Here is an 18,596-nt window from a genome sequence, read left to right as displayed (position 1 = left end):
AGTCACCTCGCTTTCGTCTGTCTGGCCCCACCTTGGAGTGGGCAGGTGTAATGCTCACTGCGTGTTTCCTCCAGGCTATTTTCACCACCTGGCTTTGAGTTGATTGATGTGCTGCTTGATTACTTCAAGCTTGGTGGCAACATCCAACTTTTGATCTGTGCTAAAGATAAAAAAAACTAGAGACCACCATTTTCTGCTTAACAATTTTATTAGAAGGCAAAGGACACACAGTAAACAGATTAAAAAAAGAACTATGTTGGAAAATGGGGTGGAAGGTATACAAACAGGAAACACAAGGATGGCAACGTGTTCCAACAAATTAATAACTACAAAATGAGACAGGCAACCTAAACCAAACACATATACATAATTTGATTATTTAACAAACATGTTTAAACAGTAAATTTAACTAAAAAGGTTTGCAGAGAGGCGCACAGCATCCTGGGAGTCCTTGCCATGCTCCTCTGTGCTCTCCCATTGGCCTGTTCCCCAAATATGGTGATGGACACCATAGTTTAATTATAGAATAGAATTTTACCTAAACAACTTTTTATCATTTAGAGATTGTTTAAAGATAGAAAATTATGAAAATGTGCAAGCTGGTACTAGGTTGAATTTGTATTCTCTTCTGTGCAGGGTATTTGCACAGCCCCACACATTTTGTCATGCTCACTGAAAACCTGACATGGCACTATAAAAATCAAATTCGATGGGAATACAAAATAAGAGCATATATACTGAAATTCCAAAGTTGGTTGGCTATCATGAAGTGATTATACTGTATATATTTGCTTAGAATGGACATAACCTATATGGACAGATTATAGAAGTATCCACAAAAAAAAAAAAAGCAAAACCCATTTTACATGCCTATCAAGTACATCCATCTAAGTTATCCATCTGAAGCTTCACTGTCAACTTCAAACACCTGTCAAGTCCCTGCTGCTGCAGCGTTGCTGCTTGAACCTGTTCCATCAGCAGCGTGAAGAGCAGCACCAGCCGCTTCTGACTCACTCCCAACACTGATGTTCTGGAAAATGTCTGCAAATAGCCCGAGATGCTGGGGAGGTCAGTAATGGACAGTAATCACTCACGTTAGCTCCTATTACTCAACACATCCCATCATGTCTGCACTCACTTTGCATCATTTTGTTAAATATTACCCCCTTGCATGTTTTTTTATTTTTATTTATATATTTATTCTCATTTTGTTCGGCGGGTTGGGGTATGATGGGGAGAAAACAAATTCCTGGATTGGTGCTTCATTAGGGCTTGGTGGTTTTTAGCCCTCTTATAGGTGAAGCAAGGCTGTGAATGTTGACCAGATTTGTGTGAACCGTCTTGTGCTGCCTAACTACCAGCAGGACTCTGCCTTTCGCTGAAGCCAAACTGAAGGCTGCTGTTTAATTTCTGGATACAACGAGAGCTTCAGCATGTTTTGTCAGTGAAAAAGAAATGTGGAGTGCATGACCAGTGTGTCTCATGTAGTGACTGTAAAACACAATGCTCCTGAGCTTGAGTTTAACTTAAATCTGTCTCTTGGCAGAACAAGTCCTATTGAGGTGGCTCTTTGCGTCTCTAACACCCAATAATTCAGTTTGACTGTAAAAAACACAAAGACAGTCTTTTACCAGATGCAGTCATTACAGTTATTTATAAAACTCATCCATGATCTATTATACTTTGTGATCCATAATTTAAAATGATGTTAGGTGTATGTATGTCTTAGGGGGTGACATTAACAAGAAACAAAGTAATTTGTTTGCATAATTAAGCTAGCTCATGGTCCTTCATATTTTAAATGCCTTGCACTTTATTTTAAGACATGCATTACACTTATAGCTTCACGTGCTATATCATACAAATAGGCACATCACTTAAGTATTATGAAACCCCTGATGACACTCCTCACTGAATGCTATTATGTATGACACAACATGCCTCAATGTGATTTCCCATACATGCCTTACCCATTGGCTACTCAGGCCTCCCTCTTCATGTCTTGCCCATTTTCCACTAACTCAGGCTGTAGCAGAAACCCCCTCTCCTTACCGCCCCCACTGTCTACCACCACAGATATTCTAAGCAGGGGCAACAATCACACCATTCAGGGTGACTTTACTCGAGTTCTTTGTTCAGCCCTGCTGGTCAAAGTCACTGTCAGTAATGACTATGAGCCACTCAGGGCCAGAGTGACTTCTGATAACCCACAGCACTCTCTGAAGTGGGACTGAATAGGCACTCTATCAGATCATTGCAGTATGGAGGTGTCTAGTCTATGCCAGCCAGGGACAACAGGACAAGAGGAGTGTCTGTGCAGTGCCCGCATGGCGTGTGGTTTTGGATGACAGTATGTGGGGAGGGGGGTCATGAGAAACCAGCAGAGATGGGAGCAGCTCCCACACTGCAGACTGTTCCAAAGTGTTATATCTTGTTTTGCTTGTGCACATGTTGGGGGAGGTCTGTCCAAGGGGAGAGGGGAGAGAGAGAGAGAGAGAGAGAGAGAGAGAGAGAGAGAGAGAGAGAGAGAGAGAGAGAGAGAGAGCGAGAGAGAGAGAGAGAGAGAGAGAGAGAGAGAGAGAATTTATCATTTATCATTTATTATTGAATAAATAATTTCAGAATAAACTGATGCAATAATATATTGTTTTTTTATGTCAGAAAATGTGTTTTACACACCTTTGTCGTATTGCTAGGAAAGCATTGGCTTACTATTCTCATTGTTATCAAATAAAATAAATACATTTGAGATGATGGTACCCTTTATTTAAATAATAAATAAAATGCACAGTTTTGTGAAATTTTGACGATATATTTAAATAAAACACATTGAGATACCTACACTTTTCATTTACAGGTCTACATAACCCCCAGCTAATAGAAAGGCAGTCTACTATTTAGCCATTATGTTCTTTTTTATATTCTTTTCTGGTCTGAGTAGAATGATGTAACACTTTGGGGCAAATATACACAGCAGAAGGCCGTAACTGGAGGCCAGGATGGCAAAGACCTCCACTGCCACTGTGTACTTCCCTGGAGAGCTGACATATGCTGGAACAAAGGCGATCCACACAGCACAAAAGATCAGCATACTGAATGTGATGAATTTTGCCTCATTGAAATTGTCCGGAAGCTTCCGGGCGAGAAAGGCCATAACAAAGCAGACACCTGCCAATAAGCCGATGTATCCCAGCACTAGGTAGAAGCCCGCCACTGAGCCCACAGCACAGAGCAGCACCACCCGAGCTCCAAGCTCACCTCCCGCACTTTCTGTAGGTACAGGAGGTGCTAACACCAGCCACAGCACACAGACCACCAGCTGAACCAGTGTACAGAAGAGAATTCCTGCTCTCTGCTGAAAAGGGCCAAAGTAGCGCATCACATTTGATCCTGGCAGAGTTGCTCTGAAGGCAACCAGGACAACTACAGTCTTACTGAGCACACAGGCCAGACACACCACAAAGCTGATCCCAAACAGGGTATGGCGCAGCATACAGGACCAACGTGTAGGCTGGCCAATGAAAGTCAGCGCACAAAGGAAGCATAGTGTGAGTGACAGCAGCAGCAGGAAGCTCAGCTCTGAGTTGTTGGCGCGGACCAGGGGCGTGTCCCGATGATGGAACAAGGCAGCCAGGATGGTCCCAGTAAGTGTTGCCCCAGCAACAGACAGCACTGAGAGGACAATGCCCATGTTATCTCGAAAGGACAAAAACTCCACTTGCATTGGAACACACACTGTCCGATCAGTGCTGGACCAGAACCGTTCTGGACACTTGTTGCACTCTGTGGAGTCTGGAGAGAAATGTGTAACTACTGAATTTAATTCATGAAGAAGAGGTGCATTACCATTTAATTTTAACACTCTTGTAATTAATCAGACTGCATGTAACAGACATTTGGTGGTGGATTTGAAAAACGTCTGAGCTTTTGCTTGTTTTCAGTCCATACTTCTTACACAGTCAAATCGCTAGTGTATTATGTAGCTCTTAGAGTAGTCATTTCAGTTTAACTTTGCAATGAGTGGGCTGGGGTCAGATGGCAGTTTAAATATATGGAGGAAGAGGGAACAGTAGCAGGCAAAAATGCAACCCACATTCTCCTCATCAAACAATAAACGTGTTTCTAACATGGTTAAACGGTACCTGTAGCATTGCTAATCTCCCCTGTTGCACATGGTACACAGTCATAGCAGCAAACAGGCTTTCCTTTCTGCACAGCCTTCCTGGTGCCCGGGGGACAGCTCTCACTGCACACAGACACTGGCACCTGAAGAGCAGAGGGAGAAATCTCCACAGAGCAATTCAAGTACAGCATATGTGCAGCCACCAGAGGAAAGATGAATGAGAGGAATAACATGTTTTTGCTTCAAAACCATGCGATAAAATATGGATCTGACATTTCTTTTTCATGTGTAAGATAACTAAACATACATATACAGGCTCATAACCATAGCATATCTTTCCCACAGGCATAAGGAAGCTATCAATCTTCCCTTCAGAGAAAATAATTAGGTGCTGTAGATACAAATGCCAACAATACCCCTGTATACTGGCTCTGTTTTATGTGTAAGCTAATTCAGTGTAAACAGTTCTTCTTTTCCTGCTGAAGATTTGCCCTCTCCCTGACTCAAACACACCACAGCTCTACTAGTCCCACAGAATATGTGAAAAATGTCTGTATAAATAGTAGACACCACTCGAAATAGCAGATCAGCTTGGATGAACCCTTACATCTTTGTCATGTTTATTTTATTTACTTTAAAAATGTTTTTAGCTTTTTAGCCTAACTGTCCTTAGCTGGAAAAGTATTACAGAGAATCAGTCACGGCATTCTTACCTCATCACCACAGCCTCCTCCCCAGACCACTTTGTTGAGGTCCAAGTAGAAGTCTCGCTCTGGTCCTCTTGTTGGATCAAACTGCCCAACCTTCACAAATTCCATCTTTCCGTTTGCTCCTAATTGCCAATTAAGGATGTCGTATGATGCTGATGGATTCCCATTCTTATCAAAATAGACCAACTCACCCACTGGTGTTGTGAAATTTACTGACTTTAGATAGTGCAGAAGCTACCAACAAAACAATGTCCACATGATTACATACTACAATTTACACCAGGAAGATATGACAACCCATCAGTAACATGATTTTGCTGTTTGACTGTATAGATGATAGATCAAAAATATTTAGGAAAGCAAAACCTTTAGACTAAGGGGATGCATTCTTCTTTACCTGTTTAGGTTTTATTGCTTTAATATCAGGACATTCCCCATCCTCAAATGGTCCTTTCCCAGGCTGGCAGGCCAAGATGTCCTGAACAGAATGTGCAATAGCATACACAGCCTTATACACATTATAGCTGATATCAGAATAGACCTCCCCCTGGTCTTTTGCTTTCTCCAAGCCTGTGCACTGTGGCACTGAAGGTCCTGTCTGGGTTTCCTCCCCAAATCTGCAACCAAACACCTCCTCCCAAACATTCTGTAGCAGCAGATACTGTAGGTGCATTTCCGGGTTGAACTGGGTCAGATAGGAGTCCAGACCCTGGATATCAACCCGCCTCAGGGCAAAGCCAAGTGTGCCTGCCAGGCAACCGGCACTCAGAGCGACGTGTCGGCTGGAGGTGCTCCAGACAGTAGTAGCAATCCACTGCTTGTCAGTCACATTCTGCTTTGCCACTTCACTCAGCAAGACCTCAATATCTGGGGCGATGGCGAACGTGACCACCACCTTGGCCCTGGAGCTCTGGATTCTCTCTACAATATGTCTTATTTTGCTTGGTGCAAAGGATTTGGGGATGACCTCCAGGTACTCCAGGCACATGCTTGAATGCTCCAGTTCCTCCAGCAATAGCTGCATGCCACTTATCCCATATGCATCATCTCCGGAGACAACCCCAACCCAGGACCAGCCCATCAGGATCAGCAGACGGACGATGGCCTTAGCCTGGAGGGCATCACTGGGAACAGTGCGGAGGAAGGTGGGGAACCTGGTTCGGTCACTGAGACATGCACAGGAAGCTAAGTAACTAACCTGGAGACATGGAGCACAGATAGAGAAGAATAAAGAGATGGAGAAATCACATTTCATCAGTTTGACAAGCGTTTTCTTCTGGTGGAAAGAATGATCTGTACAAAGAGGAGAAATAATAAATGAGCAAAAACATAATAAATAATAAATAAAAAGAAAAATCTGACATGTCTAGGAAACAGTGTTACTGCTCGTAAATTCCTGAACATTTTTCTAATTTTCCATTTACCAGGGGGATGCCAAAAACACCCAGAGTATCAGCTAACACTATGGAGGCAGCAGACCGGGCATCGCCAATGATGACGGGCACACTGGGAGCCCTGGTGCACTGTTCTCCAGTTACAGCCTCCTCCTGCCCTGTCACCATCGCCAGCGCAGCACTCAGGGTGCTGCCCTCAGCCAGGCAGCTGTCAGCAGCAAGGTAACCCAGAGTGAGGTTGGGTAGCAGCGCTGGATCTCTGTTGATTTCTTCCACAGTGAAGATCATGGTCAGGAGCCAGTGGTATGACCGTAGGTCAGCCCTGAACCATAGAGAAAAAGAAGGATATGTTAAGAAATATGGTTGTTTGATTCACTTGATCACAGACACGGGGTTTGTGGTACCTTCAGAAAATATTTAAAGAAAATCATAACAGGAAAGTCATTCTATACTCACCCTTGACAGTGGCCTCCCATCACTTTGTGTGTGAATATGTGGTCAGGTTCTGGAGCAACAAAATGAACAGGGAACAGACCCCCAATGATCACATCACCTTCCTTGAACAGACTCCCAGAGATGGACCTGCTCTGCAGATTGCATGAAGGCCCCACAGCGTGCACCCAGACCATCGCAGCCAGGAGCCCCTGTGCCCATAGCCATGCAGACACAGCCATAGCCCACCAGAGAGAGGGAGAGAGATGGAGTGAGAGAAAGGAAGAGGAGAGGAGGGATTCACGTCTGCAAAGAGAGCGAGAGAAGAAGCTCCTGTTTAGTAGAGGTAAATTTGCCCAGAGCAAAATATAATTTGGTGTAATTGGAGGAAGCCCACATGGACCTAGAGTAATTTCCCAGCCCACAGAGACAACAGTGCAAAGGTGTGTTCATTTGAATAATATTATATGGAAATAATTAGATGGATTACAATTATGAACACAAAATAGAAGTTTAAGAAACTAAACACTAAAACTAGCTTTTAGAGTGGTGTTAATCTAAATGTGTTTGGTTGCAGATGGGAATTATATAGATGGTGAGTTTTATACATTAAGTCAGCAAATGCCAAACTTCATGTATATATGTGGTGTGTGTTTTCAGAACGAGTGCCGTCTGAGACCACTGTCGAAAACAGGAATTATTAAACAGAATCAAGCCTTCACTGTAACATCCGGGTTAATCATTGTTTTCCTAGAGATCTGAGTGTATAACCTATATTCTCTTCACAATATCTCTTCCTTTTGAAGCATGCAAAGCCACAGACATTATAGCATGTGATATCACTTTGATATCACATGCTATAATTATTATGAAGTAATTTGAAAGAGTTCAAAAGAGGAGAAAATGCAGTTGACACACTAACTGGCCTTTATTTTTAGCCATAAAGGCAAAGGAACAGCCTTGGACCACTCTAGATTCCTGTTATTTGTTCCTTTGCAACATGCTCACATTTACTTTTTGTTAAATTCATACCCTTTTAATTTTCTTATGTTTCGATGGTCTGTTTAGTCCCAAAAAAGCTATTGAAATTCTTTCTACTAATGGTCAGCTGCATTATTGTCCAACTATGCACTGCTGGCTGGACAGACCTCCCACTGAGAGACAGCATAGATTTTGGAGACTGAATCCCTGCTTTCTGGAAACCTCTCCTTGAATGAAGGATGAGAAGGCACCCATGTCTCCTCACAGCTGTGATTGACCTCCACTGAGGAATGCATGTAGAGAACCTCTCACATACACAATAATGCATCAGTGGACACGCACACACACACACACACACACACACACAATAACGTATACAAACACACACACAGACACAATAATGTATAGACACGTGTGTGTGTGTGTGTGTGTGTGTGTGTGTATATATATATATATATATATATATATATATATATATATATATATATATATATGTGTGTGTGTGTGTGTGTGTGTGTGTGTGTGTGTGTGTGTGTGTGTGTGTGTGTGTGTGGAGAGAGAGAGAGACTCATGATGTGGCCACATAGAACCAGGTACTGATTCTGTTTTGGCCGTCATAAATCCCACATGTACTAATGTGCTTACACATGCACTCTACAGCCTAATACAAATGCGTTTTTATGTTTTGTGTAAACAGTAATTCACTTGTTCGCTTACTGTACGTAACCAGAGCAGCACTGATCAAAGGTAGTGAAAGGCAGGCCAGCCCACTTCACCAGATTTTATAAATGCTAATCCTGCAGGGTTAACCAGGACCCAGTTTATCCTAGGCTCGTAGACATCTGTAGAAACAGCTTCCAATGATACATTATTTTCCTGTAGCTCAGTGTCTGCATCACAACAGTTCTTTTTATTTCCATATGCTTAATGAAGCAAGAATCGTCCATTTAGAATTAGGCCAAGTCTTAAGTGCTCTTTACTGGCATTCATATAGTCATTGTTAGCTATGCTAGCCTGCTGAGTGATCTGTTCCATTAACATTCGGACGGTTGTGAGTCATCTACACAGCAGTGGGTAAATGCGTATGTCATAGCTGTAAAGTCCGTGGTATGCTAATCATAAGTATTCACATGTTTGTGTCAGAAGCTACAGTCTCATTAACATGCTCTGCACATCTTGTGTTAATTTCCTTTGTATACCAGTGTGTGATTAGTGCGTGTTTAAATTAGATTGTTTATCCCATGACGAAACCTTCCAACAGACCATGTGATTTTCATTTTGATGATGTTCATTTTGCTTGTGGTGGTCCTTCTCTGCAAGTTTGGTACATGCTATATTAATAATGAGTCAGGCTCTTTTACACAAATGAAATACAGCCAAAGTTTTTCAGTGGAAATTCTGTGAGTGCAGACCACACCTGCCAAAGGGGCTGCAATAGCGGTGATTTGGGCAGGTGGGCTGAACCAGAAGAACTTTGGGGTCGAGTTCTGGGTTGCCTCCATAGGTGGGAGAAGCCAGCACCCCCTACAGAAGATGGAGAGAGAGGTGAGAAGTATGAGAACCAAGTTGGGGGAGGGGAAGAGGAGGGGTGTGAGAGTCATCATGGAGATAATAGGCAAGACTGGGTGTTTAAATAGGTGCTAATCAGGGCGGAGTTTCTCACAAACTTCAGTTGTTCCATAATGTAATGAGAAGTAATTGCATTTTCATAATGAAAGTGTGCAATTTAATAGGGCTATCAGCAGAAAGTAATGATAATGGAATTATACAGTAATCTGAATGCAGTTCAGTTTATCCCTGAAGAGCAAGTCTGTGCTCATCCTTAAGTAAAGGGTGGCCTCAGCCATGTGTCAAGAGAAGCTAGTTTGGCTATGTATCTGTAGAAAGTCTGTGCTCACTTGATCACGTGAGAGTGGTATATTTACATTTACATTTATGGCATTTAGCAGACACTCTTATCCAGAACGACTTACAAAAGTGCTTTGTCATTTAGTCATAGAATATATCCTAGTACAGTACAATAGGTTAGAGTCCAACATACCAATGAACTAGAATACTGTAGAATGCAGGGATCAATTCTGATAGAAGTGCAAAATACATAAGATCTACCTTAAACAATGATAAGTGCAATAAACAATAAGTGCTAGAGTTTGTTAAACAACATAAACAACACCCTACAATAAGTACTAATTTAGTCAGTCAATATGGCAGCAGGGTCAGTTGTCCTTTAAATATTCTGCAAATGGGCCTTCAGTCTGTGTTTGAAGAGTGCAAGGGACTCTGCTGTCTGGACAGCAAGTGGGAGTTTATTCCACCATCTTGGAGCCAGGACAGAAAATAGTCTCGATGCTTGTCGTCCATGAGACCTGAAACAAGGTATTTCAAGCCGAGCCGTACTTGAGGTTCCTAGTACTCGAGGTACGGAACGGGCTTTGACCATTGACCTCATGTATGAAGGGGCTGGTCAATTTTTGGCTTTGTAGGCAAGCATCAGGATTTTAAATCTGATGCGTGCAGCTATAGGGAGTCAATGAAGGGAGCGCTGCAGTGGAGTAGCATGTGTGAACTTCAGAAGATTGAAGACCAGTCATGCTGCTGCATTCTGGACAAGTTGTAGAGATTTGATGGCTCTTAGAGGAAGACTAGCGAGTTGCAGTAGTCTAGTTTTGAGATCACAAGAGACTGCACAAGCACCTGGGTATCTTATATATATTGATATATTGACTTCAGCGCATTCTCCTCCAAAAATAGACTAAACTAAATATACTGGAAAACAGCTGGAAATTTGATTTACACTTCATTCACATTCTGAGCTTGTGTCTTCAAGGTGACGTGCTGAGAGGGTAATTCACAAGGTCAGTCCAGTATTATTTTAAGGTTAAGTGCTTCACTCAGCGGAGTGGGTCCACACTATCAGATCTCCAGTCTTCTGGTATTTGCTGAATAGTGCATTCAGTGTTATGACTGGGAACGGAGACCATAAGATGTGGGTTGCCGGGAGTGGTATCTGCTGTAAACCACCATTGTATGTCTCAAACTACTATCAGTTAATCGGTGATCTATCATTGTGTCACCTCACAAACATGCAGGTTTGTTAATAGATCCTGGTATGTCACTCTGTCTTTGTATCATGGGAGTATTATAATAGCTGAAATGTACTAATTTGCATATCACAATAAAAATGTAAATATAGATTGCCTAGCCTATTTTTGAAAAGAGGGGAGAAAGAGTAAATCTACAGCAAATGTGTTCTATGACAAATGTGATCATTGCAAATGATTATAAATGTATAAAAGAAAATATATAAAAATGTAAAAATGTTTTTATTTTAGAGCAAATATTTCATATCATCTGTGCGACAGCCAATACTATAATGGCCAAACACAGATCCAGTAATCTTATGTTATTCATAAAGAACCTAATTCCACTGAATCATCGGCCATTCCTACACAATATACATAAGAAAGCCTCATTCAGAAATAATAAAAAGTGTGACTGCAGTTGTTGAGAATTCCTTTTCCGTCCCACAGTTGAGAGATCCTAATGTCATTGTTTTTGTATATCTTTAAATATAAGGCACTTGATCAACAAATGTTAGGAAATCATCTGTCAAGCCTTCGCAGCTGGTTTCAGACTCACATCCTCTTACTTTGGATTACCATTTTAATTTCTGCATTTCATGTAAGGGCACTCAAAGTTTTTGAACAGTTCTTTTACAGACCATGTTTTCCATGATCATACCTTCTCCTTAAGTTGCAATTTTGCAATAATGACCTCAGATAAATAATGAGCTCAGATAAATCCAAGCATTTCATAGCCTCATCTAAGTCCATTTTCCATGCAGATTGAATGACCTCTTTATATCTTCATCCAAGCATTACGTTTTCAGTTGTCACACTACAAAATTCTAAAAAGAAAGTTTACAGACATCAAATCAAAAGGTTTCATGAACCATAATCCATGGCCCTAAAATGCTATAACAATTTATAATGTGCTGTTTAGATTTTTTATCTTACATGTCTTTATTAAACTTGGGAGAAAAGCTTGAGAAATCAAAAAAGAAAACTGAATCAGTAAATTCAATTTACATGAACATGCTGAAATAGACTTTAAAATTGATAAAAGTAATACATTTTCTGGGCAGCAGCTTGCAGTGTTGTTGAATCTGAACAATAGCTCATTGCTCAGACCTAAACAGGAAATGTACCCTGAAAGCAGCATCCAGTCTGGGTTGGGCGTGACAGTGATTAAGTAGGGCTCGGAGGCACAAAATAGCATACCAGCAACTGGGTTAAACTGCTCATTAAACACCCTGCATGTAGGTAAAGTTTCCCTTTTGTATATTACATTTTAGCAGAGTTTTGATGATTGCTAAACAAGTTAATTAAAAGGGTATTTGCTTATTGCTTTCTTTTCTTCACATGTATAGACCAGTTTCCTTTGTTCATTGTAAGTAGAGGTTTAAATAAAAATAATCTAGGTTTCCTCTAGCCTGCATCAGGCAAGATTGAACATGTTTCTCATTTCTCAATGGTAGCCTAGAGTGGCTATATATATATATATATATATATATATATATATATATATATATATATATATATATATATATATAGAGAGAGAGAGAGAGAGAGAGAGAGAGAGAGAGAGAGAGAGAGAGAGAGAGAGAGAGATTTTCATATTTTCGATTGTAGTGAAGTATTTCCAGAGAAACAGGACGGAGGTCTTTCTTCAGCTTCACAAGCTACTTAAGGATTGACTTACCACAATAGTGCAGGTACATAAATATCTCTCTATATATCTATCAATCTATCTATCTATTTCTCCCTCCCTTTCTCTCTCTCTCATTTAATTAGGTGATATGTAGTGGTTGCTGCTCACTGTCGTATGTATAGAACAAGGAAGATTGGTGGGTTGTGGCAAGCCAGACACTTTCCAAACATCAAGTGTTAGAAAGGATGCGGTTGCTATGGTGACAGAAGAACCACTGGGCTCTTTTTTGGCCATTAGTGATTCTGTAAGATGAGCTTGGCTTGTTTGGGGTGGTGTGGGTGTGATATTTACCATGAGTGGTCTCCAGCAATGTTAAGGCAAATGGGCTTTTGCACTGGCTTCTCCTAAGGGGGGATAACAAGATAGCTACTTTCTGTAGAATGTTTTCATACATAATAAATACAATTCTATTCAGATTAACTTTATTGTCCTTATTCTCCTACACAAGGATACAATACAAATGACTTTTACTTGGATCTCTCCATGGCAAATCAGGCTATCATGACAGGCTAGAACTGGACCATTTCTTTACAGGTATATTTTAAACATCTAAAAGAAAACATTTGGATATATACATTTTAATTCACTTTAAAAATTACATGGGTCAGAATGTATTCAGAGTGGCTAAGCATACGTTTTTAAAATTATTATTTTAGAATTATAATTAATTTGACAATATCACAGACATTTAGATTTTGAAATTGTTTTCTATTATTTACTCTACGTTTTATTTAACACAAGAGCTGAGAATAGCAACATGCTTCTTTATAGAAATTTCCACTATACAGAAATTCCTCTTTACAAGTCTTGGGCAAGCTTAAAAGTGGCTCTAATAGTCAAAATGTCTTTAACTCTCAGCTTTAAAAGCATATGGTGCCCATAGGTGTTGATGTTTCCCATGAATTCTGGGTCATGCGAACCACTTTCTTAAAACCTGCTCTGACGTTTGGATGTCCTACTGCTCCATAAGTGCAAAGCCTCATTCAACTACTGGCACAATTGCCTGCTAATACCATGCACCAGAATAGGGCTTAGTCCCTCAGACCAACCACATCTGGTATGACTTAGAGGCCCATAGATCTTAACCCTTTAATGAGTTCTCACGATATCTTTAGAATGTCATGTGATCTGCAGTTTAATTCAGAAGATGTCAATGGCATCAGATCTAAGCATTGTTGTCTTACATTCTACAACCGCCCTTTACAAAAGCTTCCAGACCATTGGGTGAGCATCGCTTCTCCCATGTTTACCCTAATTTGCCATAAACCTTCAAATTTAATGGCTAATTTATTGAGGAATGCTGTCCATAAATGTCTATGATTACATAGCTTTGACCCTGAGGTATGAAATGTTCTTACATTAAGCAAGAGCACCATACTAAATGACATATAAATGTGTTTTACTCAAATGGCTATATAAATGTGTTGATTCAAACAGGAGCTCAGTGGTAGCTCCGGATGGGATATTTTTGTGCTTCTGTGGGCTGCATGTTGATTTCTAATGATAGTTACAAAGTACAATTTAGTGTCTGTATCATTGTGTTTGTTACTGCAAGTGATGAACGCAAGACAGTTGTCTTTTTTTAACTAATTACCAATCTCCTGGGTATTAGCTCATAAACCTGTTTCGCCTCTTCAAAGCAGAATATTTATTTGCTCAAATGTTTATGGTCAGGGGTTGAGACTCTTCAGTATTATCTTCTCTGCACTCTATAAGTTAGAAATGAGTTACTACTGTATAAGATTACTTACAGTGAAAAACCTGTTGCCAAAGATGTTTAATGCAATGAACAAAATTTTATAATATTTCGTCTTCTTGGTTTAGTAGGTTTTCTATGCCATATCTGCCCCAAAAGAGTTATTTAGATGTTGATCTTCAAGGTGCAAAGTATACATTATACATTTGACCTGCAAACATGAGACATGGTGTGCAGTACATTCTGGCTGACTCAGTACACTGAGCTGTTTGTGTGGGCAGTTGAGGAGGGGTGGTGAGTGTGATCGAGTGTGTGTGTGTCTGATTGGTGGTGCTGTGCCCTCATGCCACCACATGCCAGGGACCCTACACCACTCAGGGTTACACATGGGTCAGTCCACAGTAGGTTGCACATCAAAGGAAAAAAGCAAATGGCTCTAGAAACGAAAAGGGTTATGTGCAGAGGTCAGTCTACGACACATTTATAGCTGAGAGGTAAGGGTCCTGTTCTTGATGTGCACACCCTTTGGTCAGCATCTCTCCACTTCTGAGAACTGGAGCAAGGTAAAGCTGAAACTTTAGCACCCTCATTAGTGCGTGGATGTCACTGCTGATGTGTGCTGGAAAGGTCATGGGGCCCCAGCATTAATGCTGCTATGCACTCCCCTCCCCTTCTCACGCCAGGATCTCCTCTCTCCCTCTCACGCAGAAATCTCTTCACCTTCCATCCTCTCAGTGTCTGAGGCTGTACTGATGCACTAACTACATTTTTTAATGAATTTCCAACTCTAAAAACACCTGAGTTAACTCATGAAGGGCTTTATAAGAACCTGGAGAACTGAACTGGGTGTGAGCAGGGAAAAATTAGCAATCTGCAACACGCAAGGTCCCTAATACTGGTAGTGAGTATCATTAATACTGGGAGTGAGTATCATTAGCACATAAACAGTATGTTGGTTAACATGCTTGGGTCTGTCTGAGAAACACAAGCTGCTAAAACCTCAGAGAGACCTGTCAAATTGTTCTTTCTTTGCACATAGTCCTTTTTGGTGATGAGCATGGACACTGTTGCAGCATGTGTCCGTGTGAAAGATGGTCTCCACAGCTTGGTTTTGACCACTCTCCTGCACCTGAAACCCATACTCTCAGTTCTACACACTCAGCCATTCACAGCTGCTTCACACCTTCTCTAATAACATGGCTGGTGATTGGCTATAAGGGTTCATCGTGCACCAGCCCTTTTTTCTTTCATTGACTTCATCAATTCATCAAGTGCCCTCGTTAAACTTGACAGATTGGTCTTGCTTAGAAGATGACACCGACATTTCACACGGCAACGAAAAGTGCTGTGAGCCAAAGAGCGGATGTTCTGGTGGTGTTCTGTGCGCGTGTGCGCATGTGTGTGCACGTTTGTGTGAATATATATTACAAATAGCAGGACTATATAGGAAGAAACACTGCTATTTTAAAAGCATAATATGAGGAACATAGAGAAAACCCTCCTTATTAAAAAGGCAACAGAGCAAGCTAAACTGGAAACTGGCTGCTTTTATTATAGCACATTTTTTGTGGGGGTGGGGACACTGAATGTAAAATCTTGGCATGCTTGTATGTACATAATGGTATTTATGAGTATGCCTGCACATGAGCGAGAGTGCTGGGAAGCGAGCCACATTGGGCTGTTAGTATAGGCATCTTGCATTGCTCATGGGGATATTGCAGGCCTGCAGTTCACATTTCAGCTCTCTCCGTGACCTGCCATCAGTGCGCAGGCAAATGGACTTCTAATCAGGTGTGGGGCAGTATGGAGTATATTTAAGACAACCCTAGAGACCCAGAGAGGCCTGAGGTGAGTGTGGCACTCGTATGAGGGAGAGAACAAAAGATAACAACATTAAACCCTGTCACAGCGCCCAGCTGTATTCTACTCTATGATCAGTGGATTTGTGGTCAGGCAGCAGTGAGGGGTAGCACATTCTAACTCCAGTGACGCCCTTCTATGAGGGCCTACACCACAGCTGGCTCCAGCCAAAAGCAGTGTAAAGGAATGAGATAAACAATAAATAACAGCATGTCATTTTGAGCACAGCCCTGGTACCCACCGCTGTTTCATAGGCACCTTTTAGCTGCCAAAAATAATATTAGAACCATTGTGTTGCTTTTTCTCGTAAAGCACTGATTTTTCTCTGTCTCTCCTTCTTAGGACTTCCTGGATTTTGACTGCCAATCAGGGGCCCTCAGAGAGGAGCTGTTCACTGAAGAGAATACGGCGAGAGACAGGTTCAGCATTGATGATTTATTATTAAAACGAATTTCTCTTCTTGAAGATGTTTATTATTACAAAGTATCTAAATACAGGCATCTGAGGTATATCTGTCTGTGTGTGTACAAGCTAAGATGGATTTCTTCAGAACAGTACTCAAGTGTTTGAAAAGATGAAGGCCAGTGAAAAGAAACTATAGAAATGAAATGTACTGACCAACACAAAAGCCTTACATACATGGAAATAAATGAGCAAATGGAAAAACAATAGCTTTGGGAGTGTATTTCCTACCCAGGCCAAAAAAAATAAAAAGGTTTTAGTCAGAAATCCAGTGATTAATGATTCATAGCTTTCCTTTAACAGAATCCCAGTAGCTGCAGAGAAAAAGAAGAAAATATACATCTCGTACAACTCAAAAATGAGTTATACATCTTATACAACTCATAAACTTGACATAAATGAGTTAATCTTACATGATCACAATGGATATCTCAAAACCATATCTACTGATTTTCTTAAAAATATAAGAAAAGTCACTTTAAGGTTGCAATTAGAGAAGACGGAATTGTTTGGGACCAGTATTTGGGAAAATAGTATTCAAATTCTTTGAAATCCCACAAGGTCACTGTTAACATCTTTGGCATAAATGGTAGCTGTTTACATTGATTAAGCTGAACAGGACCACCAAAGTTTGTACTCGTCTGTGTAATGCAGATTACCATGGAGAAAGCATTAGTTTACCATAAGGCATTCTCTCATTGATGTTCAGTAGGTAGAAGAATGATTTGTCATAAACTAACATATACCTACAGACATCAAGGCTACCAAACACCTCACATGCACACCTCACTCACACACACACACACACACACACACACACACACACACACACACACACACACACTGTGCGTATTCCTATACACCTTGGCATAAAAGACATTTCCTTCCCCCTTTAAATCAAATATGTTGAAAAGACACAATTCTGAATCAAATATGATTTCCTGTACCATGTATGAGTACCATGAAATACTGAGCATGTTTAACATGTTTAACATGATTGGAGTACTAAAAGCAATGACTAGTATGGTTACAAATCTGCAGGTCTTATAGTACAGTATTCTAGTTGGGATTTGCAAATACTCACAAATGCAAATATACTGTGTTTTCCTGTAATCATTATCCATGTAAATTTCAATGCAATACAAGCCATATTCATATTCATATAAGAATCTCAATAGAAAATATTGATTTGTAATTTTAGTTACTTTAAAGCCTAATGCATTATTAGGCTACTGAAGCACACTTATGTCTAAATTTACTGTACTAAATTTATTCTAAACTTCTTCATCCTCATTTTCTTCGAGGCACAGAATTTTACATTTTTGGCATGTATGGGAAGTACTGTAAAATTCCAAAAACTAATCAGTTGATCAGATATAATTAAAGTTACTATGTGTAAATGTATATTGAAGTAATTATCATACAAAATGCTAATGATATTCCAGATTCAGTTTGATTTGATATTGACATGAACAGACTTAAATCTGACAAAATTTTTAAATTGCCTTTAGATTTTGAAGAACATCAGGGTTATATGAACAGTAATATCCATGAATTATGTGATGATCTTATTGACCAAAATCAAGTGATCTGAAGGGGTGAACTAAGACTGCTCCCCCATATCTGTATGACTGAAGTGCACTGCTGAAGCTTAGGGTTATTTACCCTGTGGAGCCCATCAGACGTTCCCCCCGGGACAAAGGCGGCCATAGACTCAGAAGAGGACTTCCGAGCCATTAGGGGTTAACAAGCTCCCTCATTTTCTCTTTGTGTAGACTGATCACCAGACCTGGCAAATCTTTTTAGGCACCATATAGTCATTGGTGTTACACTGGAAAGCTTTGGCAAACTCTGGAAAGTTCTGCAAAGATCCAAGAACCCTGCAGGCAGGAATAAAATATTTAAAAATTATTATTAAAAATAATAATTCACAGCACAACCTGAAGATCAATAGCAAATACATTAGTGCAGAAGATGACTTGGGTCAGTTCAACATTTAAAAGAGAGAAATAGTCTCTTGGAAGATGGTCACACCTGAACTTCCCTGGACTGTGGACATACAAAAACTTCCCTGGACTATGGACATATCTGAATGTTTCTGGACTATGGACATACATGAACATCCCTGGACTATGGACATACATGAACTTCCCTGGACAATGGACATA

General features: G+C 40.6%; 2 protein-coding genes and 1 long non-coding RNA gene across 10 annotated transcripts in view; 1 reads left to right on the top strand and 2 right to left on the bottom strand.

The window, feature by feature from the left end:
• Positions 1-2,619: 2,619 nt before the first annotated feature.
• LOC113589491 (extracellular calcium-sensing receptor-like) lies at positions 2,620-18,187 on the bottom strand. Of its 4 annotated transcripts, none has more exons than XM_035525202.1 (8): positions 18,094-18,187; positions 9,058-9,164; positions 6,684-6,965; positions 6,258-6,549; positions 5,231-6,031; positions 4,837-5,067; positions 4,143-4,266; positions 2,620-3,792 (listed from the first exon to the last, which is right to left on the bottom strand). In XM_035525202.1, the coding sequence occupies exons 1-8, from the start codon at positions 18,163-18,165 to the stop codon at positions 2,894-2,896; spliced, it is 2,808 nt and encodes a 935-aa protein (XP_035381095.1). In that variant the 5' UTR covers positions 18,166-18,187; the 3' UTR covers positions 2,620-2,893. The 4 variants fall into 4 exon arrangements, with proteins under 4 accessions (XP_035381095.1, XP_035381096.1, XP_035381098.1 ...); XM_035525203.1 differs by lacking the exon at positions 18,094-18,187 and adding an exon at positions 12,702-12,711; XM_035525205.1 differs by lacking the exon at positions 18,094-18,187 and having other exon boundaries at positions 6,684-6,871; positions 9,058-9,138.
• Positions 15,642-16,674, top strand: LOC113589492. The gene is made up of 2 exons (XR_003411988.2): positions 15,642-15,954; positions 16,309-16,674. It is a non-coding gene; the product is annotated as an uncharacterized LOC113589492 (long non-coding RNA).
• LOC113589488 (neprilysin) overlaps positions 16,387-18,596 on the bottom strand; it is a 29,877-nt gene continuing 27,667 nt past the window's right edge. For all 5 annotated transcript variants that reach the window (XM_027029178.2, XM_027029175.2, XM_027029176.2 and 2 more), the window contains one exon: positions 16,387-18,308. In XM_027029178.2, coding sequence (XP_026884979.2) covers positions 18,209-18,308 — 100 coding nt within the window. In that variant the 3' untranslated portion in view covers positions 16,387-18,208. The remainder of the gene's footprint in view (positions 18,309-18,596) is intronic.

The sequence above is a fragment of the Electrophorus electricus genome, chromosome 4, assembly GCF_013358815.1.
Source record: "Electrophorus electricus isolate fEleEle1 chromosome 4, fEleEle1.pri, whole genome shotgun sequence".
Taxonomy (NCBI): Eukaryota; Metazoa; Chordata; class Actinopteri; order Gymnotiformes; family Gymnotidae; genus Electrophorus; species Electrophorus electricus.
This window is presented reverse-complemented; position numbering and strand designations above follow the sequence as displayed.